Here is a 13274-nt window from a genome sequence, read left to right as displayed (position 1 = left end):
GCTCCTAACATATGAGATTAATGAAGGGTACTTCCTTGAATCATCAGGACTTTCACGAATTCTTATCAGAAAGGCTTGGAGCCATTTGTCCCCATGTGGCTTGAACACCAAACAAGAAACGGCGTAACTTGTCCGTAACCAAATAACGTTACTCAGCCACATGTCAAAATGATTTCTCAGCTTGTTTTTCCAATCTTAAAAGTTATTTAACATAGTCAAGATCTAATCAACTATTAAAAAAAAAAAACACAATATGCTATTGGCCATTTTTACATTTTGGTGTATGTGCTTTACAGCACTATTCTTCAGATTTAGGCTAGATGTTTCAAACTTTCAATGTGCCCAGCACTTTCTTATAGGGGTGTGGGTGTGTGTGTGTATACATTAATATATGCTTGTATAACACACATTTATCACGAAACATTTTAAACATAAACTCACTATAGATTAATTTACAAACAGACAGACTTGGCCTCGGGCTTGAAGTGCTCCTCAAATGTTACAAATCTGATTTCTGGAACAAGGGCCGAGCCCCCAAGAGGTCTGCGACCACAAAACATTCCTCAAAGCAGATGGGCCATCTGTCATCCAATATTGTGCATGCACAAGTCTACCCTTCAGAAAGCAGGAAATAGGATCATGACATGAAGGTCAATATTGTTTTTTCTACAGTAGAGAAAATACATTCCACTGCTCTGACATTCCAACCGATATTAGTATTTGCGAGGACATCGTGTAATAAAACGTGTCTGGTAGCGGCTTTACAGGGGGCCCATTTAAAAAGGCATTCTTTTTTTGTTGCGCTTTTCGGAAAGACTTTACACGTGTCCGGGAATGTGCCACCGAGACTCGGCTGCATCCCTGGAACAGGAAGTGTCTCATGACATTTGTCGCATGCCTTTGCTGCTATGGGAACGCTTTACCTCCGGTGAAATACTAGCCTATAACAGCCTATAACATATACAGCTTTAGCCCTCCGTTAAAGCACATCCCTGTCACCCTTCCCTGGCCCCTGCAGGGTAGATATCTGCCCTGCAGGTTCCCCACCTGCAGCCTCATTGTCCAATTCCTCCCTCCCAAGCCACAGCAAGCTCTGAATGATGTGAGAATGGATTTAATTAAGTTTTGTAAAAGAGTAACTATAGCAGGTTGTTAAAGTTTATTGGAAGTCCTTAAGTCAGCAGAAGCTCTGCATTCCAAACTCTTTATATTCCTTTACTTTTCCAAATGAATGTTGACTCTGTCCCATCCCAACCGTAGAGGCTACGTGTAACAGTACTTTGTTCTGGCTTTTATAAATGTGCTGCACTGTACGGTGAATATATATGCATTGCCTATTGTTACATGCACTTATGGCTATATAAACAAACTATTGACAGCATGACCCGGGAACTGGGTTTGCAGCAGCAGACAATGGGAGGCATAGGATAGATTATACACAAAAGGTACATTGTATGAATAATTGAGAAACATCCCCATTAGTCCATACAGAGGAAATGAGACTGTAGGTGCCAGAGATATGCCGGTGGGAGGTGGCAAAGGGCTGAAGGAACACTGAGTGGTGAGTGGAACGTGCTCTTTAGGAGGGAGCTTTAGGAGGGGGAAACTACTGTATGTTCACAGCATCAAAACTAATTAAGATTTAGAACAGGGATTAATACAATTGGAGCGGTCTCTCCGGTGGGGGTCTCACTGCACCCTCGGTGCCTATCTGATTCACCAGCAGTGAATTCCACTCGTTCGTCAATTAAGAAAGCGAGGAACGAGGGGAGTGGCTACAGAACGACTATTGGAATGCAGCCTTGGTATTTGACAACAAATGTGTCAACGGGTGACAGCTGATCCTACTTTATTAATGTCATAGAATGACTTTAACTGTTACTTTATTGGGGCGCCCCAGTGGCCGACCGGGTAGAGCGCGTACCATTAAGGCTCAGTCCCGATCGCAGCAACCCCAGTGTGATTCCTGCCCGTGGTCCTTTGCTGCATGTCCTCCACTCTAACCCATACCCTCCTGTCTATCTCACTATCATAACAAAAATATATACATGTTACTTTATTAACTGTAATAGGAGATATATATATATAGCAATCGTCATAACTTCAAATTAGTAAATTTTTGGTAGAATTTTTTTCATGATTTATACAACTTTTTCATTGTAAAATAAAAATGTGTCAAGTAAAAAAAAAAAAAGGTCTACTCATTCATATCTAAAGCAAAAATAATCCAAAATAATAGTCCCTTAATCCATGAAACCGCCCAGTTTATGACCCATTGCTAGTAAACCCCACACACTACTTCCAAAAGTGGGATTAAACTGAGGCTGAAACAGGAGACTAAAACATGGAAATAAGGCTAATGTAGCACACACTCTCGTACAGACACTTCAAACAGTGTGCCCTGAATGGGGTGTGTATACACTAAAGCTACTGTTGGACAGCAGCAGTGATAAAAACATCCAAGCATGATAAGGAAACAATATGATTCACTCCTAATGAGCACCCTTTATACTGTGATTGCAGCAATTTTCTAACTAGAGAGTTCACAAGTAATCTTGGGATTTCCTCATTGCCCGTTTCTGTATACAAACATGGGTGGATAAGAAAGGAGAGGCGGTGTGTTTTAACCAAAGCACATGAAAAAGAGGCTTAGCTTAGGTCACCTAAACAGAGGCACCATTGTGAAAGTTGGCTGCACAGCATCCACTCTATAAAAGCAGAGGAAGTAGCAAAATGGCAGCACGGCCAGTCGCTCAGACTGCAACACTGCGTCTCACTCTCGGCTCCCGCAGAAAAAAATGACACGTGGAGGCAGTGTGTGTGAATTGAGAAAACATTGATCCCTGTATTAGATTATACGTCGAGAGAAAAACTGTTGTCCTCATCGTCGTGCCTGTAGACGACCACACAGGGCCCGATTCAAAACACAGAGCTTTCGATCAGGTTCATAATCCCAGCGTCACACTGAGCTCGTTACAAAAGAAGCCTGTTATTATGAGTAAAGTGGTCCTCAAAGGGAGCGATGGCGCACGTGACCATGCGCTGAAAAGGGAGTCTATAACAAATAACAAAGTTCTGTTCTAGTATTTGGCACGGACGTTGGCGATTTAAGAAACTCGAGAACACTTAATAGGTACTTATTGCCCTGGCCAGTGGTAAACAACTTTTACCCGGAAAATGAGCAAACACAGAGTTGTTGTTGATGCAACCCTTTGGGAGTGGCTTTGCTACGTGATCTCCCCCTGCGCACAACGAAGACAGGGAGCCCAGCGTTACCTTAGAAATGTTCCATTAACAGGGAACTCAAAGATCAGGGCTGCGCGTAACATTGGATACATCGTTAGGAGCGAGTGAGACAGCGATACCCTTGGGCATTTCCCAGACATGGGAGTTGTATTTGGTTTTGACTCAATGGGTTGAGAAGAGGGAGAAATGGGTCTCTATAGCCCCCCCCCCCCCCCCCCTCTCCAATTTGAGCAGTTATATACAAGGCATTTGTTGTTTATTTTGCAATGTGCTTTATTATGGTCACAAAAAAGAAATCCATCCAGGATAGTTCTGCATGCGTAAAATATTATATTGGTTCCATCAGGTTCTGATGTTCCACAACCCTAAGAGAATGGTGGTCATTGATTGTTCTTGTTTTCATTAAAATTATATGAAATCAAAGAAATGGAATAAAATGCTCATATAGATAATTTGTGTACCCTGTGAAAACCAAAAAAATATTTTGTTTTCATTTGAATGAGCATGTCTACATGGTGAAAGGGTCCTGTCCCACAGAGCACCCCCATGGTTTCTACAGTGGCCCAGAACGGACAAATGGCTCTTGAGAGAACCTGGTTTAATTAGTTTGGGCTGGGACCCATTGGGGATTCTTTTTTAGTGCCGTGGTTATGTACCAGCGTTGCCATGAGCGGTGTTGTGCATGAAAGTCACCACACTCTAGCATTATACTGTTCATCCGAGAAGCATTACCCTCTCTCAGACATGGATATCTGGAGGACTTTGTCAACGCGGTCCATTACAGTGAGAACCGTACAGCGATATTAAGCCATTTGGATGCTCCTGTGGCACAACCTGAAAGGGTTATTTTGTAATTGAGCATCCTGTTTCTCAACCATATCGGTTTTGAAATGCCACAGACAGAAAGGCAAGATTGACACATCGGAAAGCAAAGAGATAACACTGATTATATTAACTTGTGTTGTGTGAGTGGCAAGTGTGTTTTGGCAGACGCAAAAAATTATTGTAGACAGACGCAAAATTATTGGGCCTGTCTGTACCTAGAAAAACTAAGAACATCAGCTCCATACTAAAGAAAACAAGACTCCGGAGAGCTGCTTTAAAAAAAAAATAGAGAAAACATTCTGCCCTGATATCATAGTTAAGCAGAATATTAGAGCGTGACTGGAGGAAGGAGTGACTTTGGAGGGATGTGCATTGATTCTTCAGTGTTTGATTTGTGACAGCAGAAGCCCACTACTTAGATACAATGACCCAATGACGAGATCAATATTATTCGCATTTGTTCTACACTCTCACTATTATGTCACCATTACTTTAAACCTTCAATATGAGTGATTGTTTAAAATGTGGCCTCCCAACCCTCCACAAATGGTCTATGCCACTATCATGGTCCGTGGTTTAGGACATACTCACTGGCTTCTATGACAGATCAATGATTAAAATCCAATAGGGACCATAAATGTTGAAATGTGATTATGGTAAAGTAGGAGTATTCTGAAAAGAGCCATCCAATAAAAATGTGTGTATTACCACTGCTGACAACTTAGATTCCCAAGAATAATAGAGGACAGAGATTGCACTCCAACAAAGCATACATCTTGGGATGAATTGATAAAAGGAATTCAAACGCCAAGCAAGAACACAATAATCTCAGAAGGGAACAGTCCCAAATGACTGCAACAAAAACATATGAACTATAAGCACGCTATTCTGAGACCCACATTGCAGCAACATGCGGAGGGAGGGAGGGTGGGGGCGTCATCAATATTAAAGCATCCGTTTCTAGTTCAGCGCCTATCACTGAACAGATCTGCCCTGTCAGTGTTTCCCTTCTGGCTGGTCAATATTGCCCTGCAGCACATTACTGCTGCCGCCGCCGCCTCAGCCTGCACACTGGCCCACTGTGACAACAGCAGCACATGGCTGCCTGGCCTTCCCCTTCCATTGAGAGCCCCTCACTGGGCAGGTTGGGTCACTGACACTAGCACCTCTGCTCTTATTTTGGGACCACAGTCTCCCGTCTCCGTAGTTGATAAACTGGCAACGGCTGCCTGGTCAATACTTTATTTCAACCGCCCTATAAACTAGGTGTCTCATTGATTGCTATGCGGGGGGGGGGGGGGGGGGGGGTATTGGTTACTATCAGTGGAACGGAATTTCCGTTCCATCATTTCGATCGTTAGCACTCGTTAGCCACTGTGACTTTTAAAAAAGGGGCGCACGCGCAGCAGTGGACAGACCTGGGTCACCAGGACCTTTACATCTCCCTGGACCGACTGAGTCTATAGCACTAACTACAGGAACTTGGTAGTTGGTACTGTACCACTCCTGTGGAATTAAGCTTCCTTTACCGGTGAAGGGATCATGTTGCTCGTTTGATAATCCTTTCGGCCCGCCGCAGTAATTTATTGGTGATGAAAATAGGCTCCAAGTCCTGTTACACTTTCAATGTCAAGCTGCAGTATGTCCTCGATGCAGCGCACAATAGCATCCTTCATTTTCAGAAAATATCAGAACAGGCTTTCAACAGGCACGAATTGATGCCGGGATATGTGGCCAGATTGTTCCGCGTTTAAAAGTAATTAAGGGGACTGAGGAGAGGGAGATTGCCCTTCAGCGCGTCTGTACATTATGAACTCTGCAGAGGTTATCTTGAACAAAGACTGCAATAGTGCAACAATATCTATAATAATCTGCATCAGCATGGCAGGCTTCTCAATTACAAGATGGCAACACATGACAATTTTATAAAACTGTATGCTTGAAAGCGATGGTATGGTATAGCTGGTAATTACCACACAAGCCCCATGCAAATGATGAAGATAAAAAATATCACAGCCAGGCCAAAATCCCACTAATCGAGTGGAGTGTGGGATGTTGCAGGAAATGTCAGGTTGGTGCAGGAGATGTCCCTATTGTCATTACAATCTCAACCCTTCTTCAGCCAAATCTTTGAGATGTGACTAAGCTATGCTTTGTGTGGGCCAACACAACAAACTCTTATCGTCACTCTTCTCTCCAATTCTCACTCACGTTTCCACCGTTCACCTCCTGCATCAACTAAACTCTCTCCAATTCTGAGCGAGACCTAGTTGCAAACAGTTGTGTTTTATAGGGATCTCTCGAAAGGGATCCTTTCCAGAACGTTGTCAGCCACTTATAACAAGTTGAAAGGGCCTGATTCAGAATGCAATCACTGTGATGACCTTGTTTTTGGACCTGCAAGGTCCAAGTCAGACATCTAATATTCCACAACCAACTCCCACTCCAAGGTCCCTCTTTCCTTGCCTTCTGTCGCGCCATGGAAAAAGGACAGAAATGCTTGGTACCTACTGTGCTGCCTTGTGCAATGGAAAGAAAAGCACCAGAAAATGCTATTGTTTTGTTACCCCTTATATGGTACAGGTTAAATGTATAGTGTGTAGCCCCCTCTGGGTTAGCAAACTGCAGCAATAGCAAAATGCACAAAATCGATCAAGACAGCGGTTTAAAAAGGTCAACTTTCAACAGGTTCATGCTAGTTGATATTGACTTGCTCATGTTATGTCAGGCTGAGGGATAAATCAAAAGGCATTTCACCATGCAGTCCTCTTGTGTATGGTTAGTCAGCAAGCTGTGGATGAGCTTGGGCTGAGTCGAACATTGTATTTGTCACTGATGCATGTAATCACAAGCCAAGTTCAAATGGGTGCCTGAGGTTTAACACGCAAGAGCCAGATAGCTCAAACCAATACTTAACTTGATTTGGCTACATGACCCAATTGGCCATGGCCTTTCATTAGAGAAACATTTCTTCTGATGATGAACTTGAGGACTTACATTTCTTTGATACTTTTTCTATGCTTCTTGAATCAACAATGTTATTGTGAATAAACCATTTTTGGCTTATTTTAACTAATTTTGAAAATAAACATTTTGTCTTTCTTATTCACACTAGAAGGCTGTGCTTATGAACAATGTGACCTTGGGCCGACTCATTACATTTTCTGCAGACAAATGTGATGCTTTTAAAAACTCCTGACCTGAAATACCTGAACATTTCAAAAACAACCAAAAAGATTGTGGCAAAACTTCAAAAGATCCAAAACATTGTTTTTTTCGGATTGATAGCACACTTGGCGTGGCACACAGAGATAGATAACTTTGATTTCTTTAATATTGATTTTTCAACATAATTGATTTCAGTTGGCTCCAATTGTCTGAGGAAACGATGCATGATGTTACAGATTTCACCTGATTAGCCAACTATACAAACACCTTATTATGAAACCTCGATTGCCATTTACAAGACAGGTGTGGTACTTAGTTTTCCGAAATGTCCAGTTAAGACTAGGCAAAGCCACTTCTTAAGTGAGGAATCATGAATGCGTCCTACAACAGCGGACGACCAATTTAGCAGATACAACATATACCATGTCCTTAATACGTGATGTGTACACTGTACGTGATGTTACTTAATCAAGATCCACTGTGACTGATGGGCTATGCGGAACAGCAACAATTTCACAAGAGTCGACATCTTGCAACAAATAATGCAGGAAATATCACAAGGTGGAATCGTGAGAGAAATCCGAGACCAGAAAGGTGTTCGCCTGTGCATGCGCATTAGTGCTCGTATGACTTTGGTGCAGCTGATATCATGCGCGAGATAACCTTTTTTTTCCTGCTCGTTCTCATTCCGTGTGCGCTTGGTCGCATGTCACATGGCTGCCTCAGTGCCAACCAGTGCGCTATAAACGCGATTCCTTTTTTTTTGTTTTCATATATAACGTTATAGCCGTTATATTTCATTGTGCTGCAAAAATTCTGTTGTGTTTGTTACGTGGCTTGTGGCACGTTATGTCGGTCCACACATGTTGCCAAATCTCACACGTTTGATGTTTATGTACTCCATTATCTGGGACACAAATAGCAATGAACATTCATGTATACGCACTACATAAACACCACATAAGTCATGCTCTAACAAAGGGCTGTTTTTTTTAAAGATAGTTAAGATAAGCCTGCTGGCCGATACCCAGTGAGAAAACAACCCCCAGGCCACAGTGTGTTGTTGCACTTCAGCGCCGCATCTTACCTTGTCGAGCTCGTCGTGCAGCTCTGACAGCGTGGGTCGGATCAGCTTCTCCCCCAGCGGCGCGGCGGTCTGGCGGTAGAAGTCGATGTTGGGAACCGCATCAATGGTGTTGTGGCCAAAAGTTCTCAGGTAATAGGTGTTGGTGTGGGTGTCGTAGTGGTAGTGATGCTGCCCTCCTGTCGATGAATGCAGACTGGTCTCGCTCATCACAGTGTCCCCGTTCTGCAGACCCTCGGCCGGACCGGCGTCCAGGGGGCTACCGGCTTCACTCGGATCCGCAAAGTTGACCACTCGAAATCGGCTCTTGCCTTCATCCCCACCGGCCCCGTCGGCTCCATCGGCAACGGGCGTGGCTTTGTCATTAGTTGGGATGGTAGAGGCATCGGAGTTGGGCGATTTATCATGTGCGGCGGCGGCGGCGCCGGCTGCCTCAGTAACGAGGTCTACTTGGAACCGGCTCTGGCTCGGTGTGGGACCGGCGGGCTTCAGACCCGGGTCCACGGCCAGCCCATCGCTCTCGGATGCGGCGTTACCTTCCAGGGCGGGTGGTGTAGGTTTTGAAGACATGGTGCTGATGATGAACACGAGTGAACAAGAGGGTACACGCGTGTGTGCGCTAGAACACAGCACAGCTCCCAACTCCTAGCCTAGTTTCAACCTCCCTCCCCAAAAAATACCTGCCGCGAGAAAGCGTTTAAAAAAGAAAATTGAGGAAATGTAAAAAAGAATTGCGCAGTGAACAGCGCTAAGCGCTTCTCACTAACGAGGCGGTTCGGTTTTTATCAACAAAAGGCAGCCGAGGCGAACATGTAGAAGGCTAAATTGAGGTATAGCTTGCTAGCTGCCTCGCCGTGTACTCTCGGTAGACAAGGACTCCACATAAATGTTCACCCCTGGCTACCACTACTCATCGAGAGAAGCACGATCCAATATTCACCAGTTACCTGTCCCACAACTATGTTAAACGAAGTATAATTCACCTCCCTTTCCTCCTCGTTGCCGTTCTGGTTAAGATGCTGCTGTTAACCTTAGCGCAACTCCTCCTGGACCACGGACGCCTCTCTTTTCCTACTAATATACAGCGCAACTGGCAGCGCTTCAAGGGTGGGCTCAATCTGGCGAGAGGGAGGGCGAGCTCGCGAGATGTGGCCGCGTCCTGTACATGTGGGTGTGTCTTGGAACCGCGGTGGAGGTGAACGAGAACGAGAGCTCGCTTCTGGTCTTCAACAGACTACTATTTCGATATCTTTTTATTAAGATAAAGGGAAAACTAAAGTTAAGCTAGCTTTAAGATAACTTTAATTTAGGGCAAGTCAATGGATTATTAAGTGGCTGGCATGCCCATTTAATAGCCCTAATAAATAGGCCAATTCTATCAACTATCTTTGGTATTTATTATTATTTGTTATGGATTATGTATTTTCTCATTGTAAGAAAGTAATAGTTAATAATAGGTGTATAACTTTTGAAATCGCTTTTATGCTCTTATATGAATGGATTTCTTTACTTGGCCTATATCAATAAACCACTCATTCACTCTTAAAAACTTAGTAGGCCTTAAGTTAAATCTAGTCGTTTCATATAATATAAAGCAAATTGTGGGTTTTGTTATACAGCATAACCTAAAGGGTGTTAATTGGTTATGGTCCATATGGTCTCTTTACAAAGTTTTGACTGTTGGTGACTCTCTCTCTTTACTGCCACCTTTCTAGTGTTATATTTAGTGATTTTTTATTATATTGATTGACTAATTGTTTTGCATAGTTTTGCATTTTAGTTTAATAACTGTTTAGTGTACTTGCTTTCATTGCTTAGAATTATTAGAGATGCATAGGATATATTAGTTGCTTTAGAGCACGCTGTTATGAAGTAGGGATTCACGCATTTAGGGAGAGTAAAACTGTGTGCATTTGTATCATTTGTTTTATTCAGTAAAGACGGAGCGAACACACTGATTTTCTACCGTCGTTTCAACACAGTTAACACGCGTAGACCTTGTTCTTTCTGTCATAGAGTGGTCCTAACTATTTGCATCCCAGATTGTTTAGCTAGTACCACCGAGGATAGTATTGCTTTAATACCCAGGGTGAGAGAGGAGGACCTTTTCAGACTCTAGCTGCCTGCTAACCCAACTGTGACTAAGATGACCCCTTCAGTGTTTGCCTTCCTCATTAGCCCAGGAAACCTCTAATCCAGTTAATGCTGGCTCCTTCCAGCCAGGCACTCATTACTGCTATCCAGGGCCAAGCACCACAATACTTTCTCTCATTAAATCATCAGCACTGGTTCTTTCTCATACCCATGCCACCATGAAGGCATCAATCACGCTTGCGGAAGTCAGATGTTGTTGGACCTTGGTTTGACTTAAGTTTGTGTTATGTTTGTTTTGACCAATCATGTCGCTAGAGGCATGGATCTGTAAGTGCGCAATTGGCGAACACAAACTTGGCCATTGGTAGTCAAAGTGTTGCAGACAAAGTGTCTGTAAAGGATTCAAATCAACACTGTGTGGACTGTCCAATTTAGAAATACACGTATGCAAAGTTCTTCTGAAAGCTTAATCCAATGGTGCAAATAGTTTTCTTGGGTAGAATATGACAGGAAAGAATCTGTGCCGTCTCCCGCCCAGAAATTATACCATAAAAAACGTTTGATTGCTTGACCCAAGATTACTCTCGGTTTGGAAAGGGACATTACCCTATAGACTCCTGTGTCTCTTTAACTACCCTTCTACTAAAGTCTTAACTCTGCCTTTCGTTGTCATGGCATGGAACGACGCACAACACCAGTTCAATCAAATTAGTACTATTGACTCAGACACCTGTAACTCTGCAAATAAGAGGCTTCCTAAAAATACGATCTCATACCTTATAGTTCACATCTGAGCGGGGCAATGGAGAGTGTATTACACAGACAGATAGTTTTTCAGGCCATTTCAGTGGAAGCCTCTTTCACCGGGGCCTGTTAGTGATGACAGGTGGTCTTCACAATGCAGGTGTCCTTGGGGGATGGCATGAGAAGGGAGGTGAACAAAGACCAGTTTCCCGGGCCTTGCCATGTCAAGATCCTCCACTATCCTCTAGTCGTCCGTTTCCCACAATTACGCCCATTTCTCTGGAGCCACAGATCATCAGTAACACGATCAAGCCTTCTGTATTCTGGAGAACTGAAACACAAAGAAATTGACTGGGTTAAAAGAGAAATAGAAAAAATGCATGACATCACGAAAATCCTTGCACTGCATTATAATCATAGTTAAAACTCTATTTGATGGATTTGTTGGAAAACATTGATGGTGGGATATCCTCGCAAATCCATACAATTATTAAACTGCCTTTATGATCAAGCAAGGCTATATTTATACTTTATATAGATTAGAATTTGTAGAAATAAACGGTGCATTGTCAGAGCTGAGAACACCTTTATTATAGAGTATAACCATTAACTTTGGGTTAAGCATGGAAAATCCCTTTTCTCTGTCATTATGGGAGAAATTGACTGAGGTTTAGAAGAGGTATAACCATTATTTTGCCCTCATGACTGAAATCAGTGTGGAAAAAAGCACCAGTCCCATTATGCCTTGCTCACCTCACCCTGAGAGGTAGGATCTGGGTGGCTTTATGACGGCTCCAGGAAGAAAGGAGCCCCCTGCATTTGACTTTGACTGGCCTACTTTATGTGTTGAGGTTAAATAGTTGATCCTACATTAGAGGTTAAGAAATCGCCCGCTTTATGAATGTAGTCCACAACCAAATACGTGGTATTATTGTTAGTGGGTTGAAGGTATGCTTTATTGTCTGAGTAGAAGTGATGTTCATAGTGCTAATCCATGTCACATCTTTTTGTTAACTCATGTATGTGGTGTAGCAATTTGTTATCTCTGATTATACTTGTTTTAATTTACTCAAGTCTGTTTATGTCACACATGTAAACTACCAGAAGCCAGGGAGGGTTGACCGACAATTTCATCTCATCTCGTTTCATTTATAAGGTGACAAGTGGATTTCAATCAAAGAGCTGTAACTGTAATGTTTAACATGTAAATACTTCACAGTGTAATCTACTGAGGATCCGGAGGAGGAGGATAAGTGCATGTTCAGTTATTGGGGAACTGGGATCAGGAACACAAGGGAGGTACCTAATTTCTAAGGTTAAACACGGTTTATTCTCGCTAATCCCTGTTGTGAATGAACAGTGACTAGTAGGTCAACTTGTTTACCATGGGCTAATGAAACTATCATTAGGCTGATTTGACCCTAATCATTATCCCACCATTCCCATTTGAGAGCATTTTCAGTTTCAAAATACCTGTGGGACTCCATCAAAGAACCTGCTTGTTCCCCTCTCGGAGGCGTTTGGATTGGCATGTTATTTTAGAAATGCAAGTTTCCATAGACTCCAGACCATGAGTGAAGTAGTATTCCAGATGTATTTCTTCAGGAAACAATGGTATGGCTACACAAAGGACAAAGAAAAAAACACATATCACATTGAACCACTTTTTTTGTTGTTGTTGCAAGATAAGTCATATGTAATTTGTTTCCTATGAAAAGTAAAAGTCCTACATGGAATATGAAAATGACCTCCGTTAACAGTAAGCGGAGATGTGAGGTAGGGTTTGACCTCCTGGGTTATTTTTGTTGCAGCCCCTTCCAAATAGACAGGTCTAGGAGTCGTCACATACCTCCACCAAGTGTGAGTATCCATGGGGAGCCTCGATTTTCATTTTTACTTACCCATTATGTTTACGCTTCGACGCCTTTACTGATGCTAAGTGGGGAGTAATCATTTTTTTATTCTCATTGGGGCCTTGGCTCTAAAATGCATATGCAATGTAAAAGGGAGGACTGCATTCAGGGGTATGCTCTCTGAATGAGGACATACCCTGCTTTCACTGCAAGTCACACTGGTCTAATTATGTTTTGACATTTAGACACACAACACTTTC

General features: G+C 42.8%; 1 protein-coding gene across 1 annotated transcript in view; it reads right to left on the bottom strand.

Moving 5' to 3' along the window:
* slc12a2 (solute carrier family 12 member 2) overlaps positions 1-9414 on the bottom strand; it is a 37990-nt gene extending 28576 nt beyond the window's left edge. The window contains exon 1 of the mRNA XM_079735066.1: positions 8327-9414. Within this exon, the coding sequence (XP_079591192.1) occupies positions 8327-8893 (567 nt within the window). The 5' untranslated portion in view covers positions 8894-9414. The remainder of the gene's footprint in view (positions 1-8326) is intronic.
* Positions 9415-13274: the final 3860 nt, after the last annotated feature.

The sequence above is a fragment of the Pollachius pollachius genome, assembly GCF_949987615.1.
Source record: "Pollachius pollachius genome assembly, chromosome: 4".
Taxonomy (NCBI): domain Eukaryota; kingdom Metazoa; phylum Chordata; class Actinopteri; order Gadiformes; family Gadidae; genus Pollachius; species Pollachius pollachius.
Note: the sequence above shows the minus strand (reverse complement) of the source record. Positions and strands in the feature narration are given on the sequence as shown.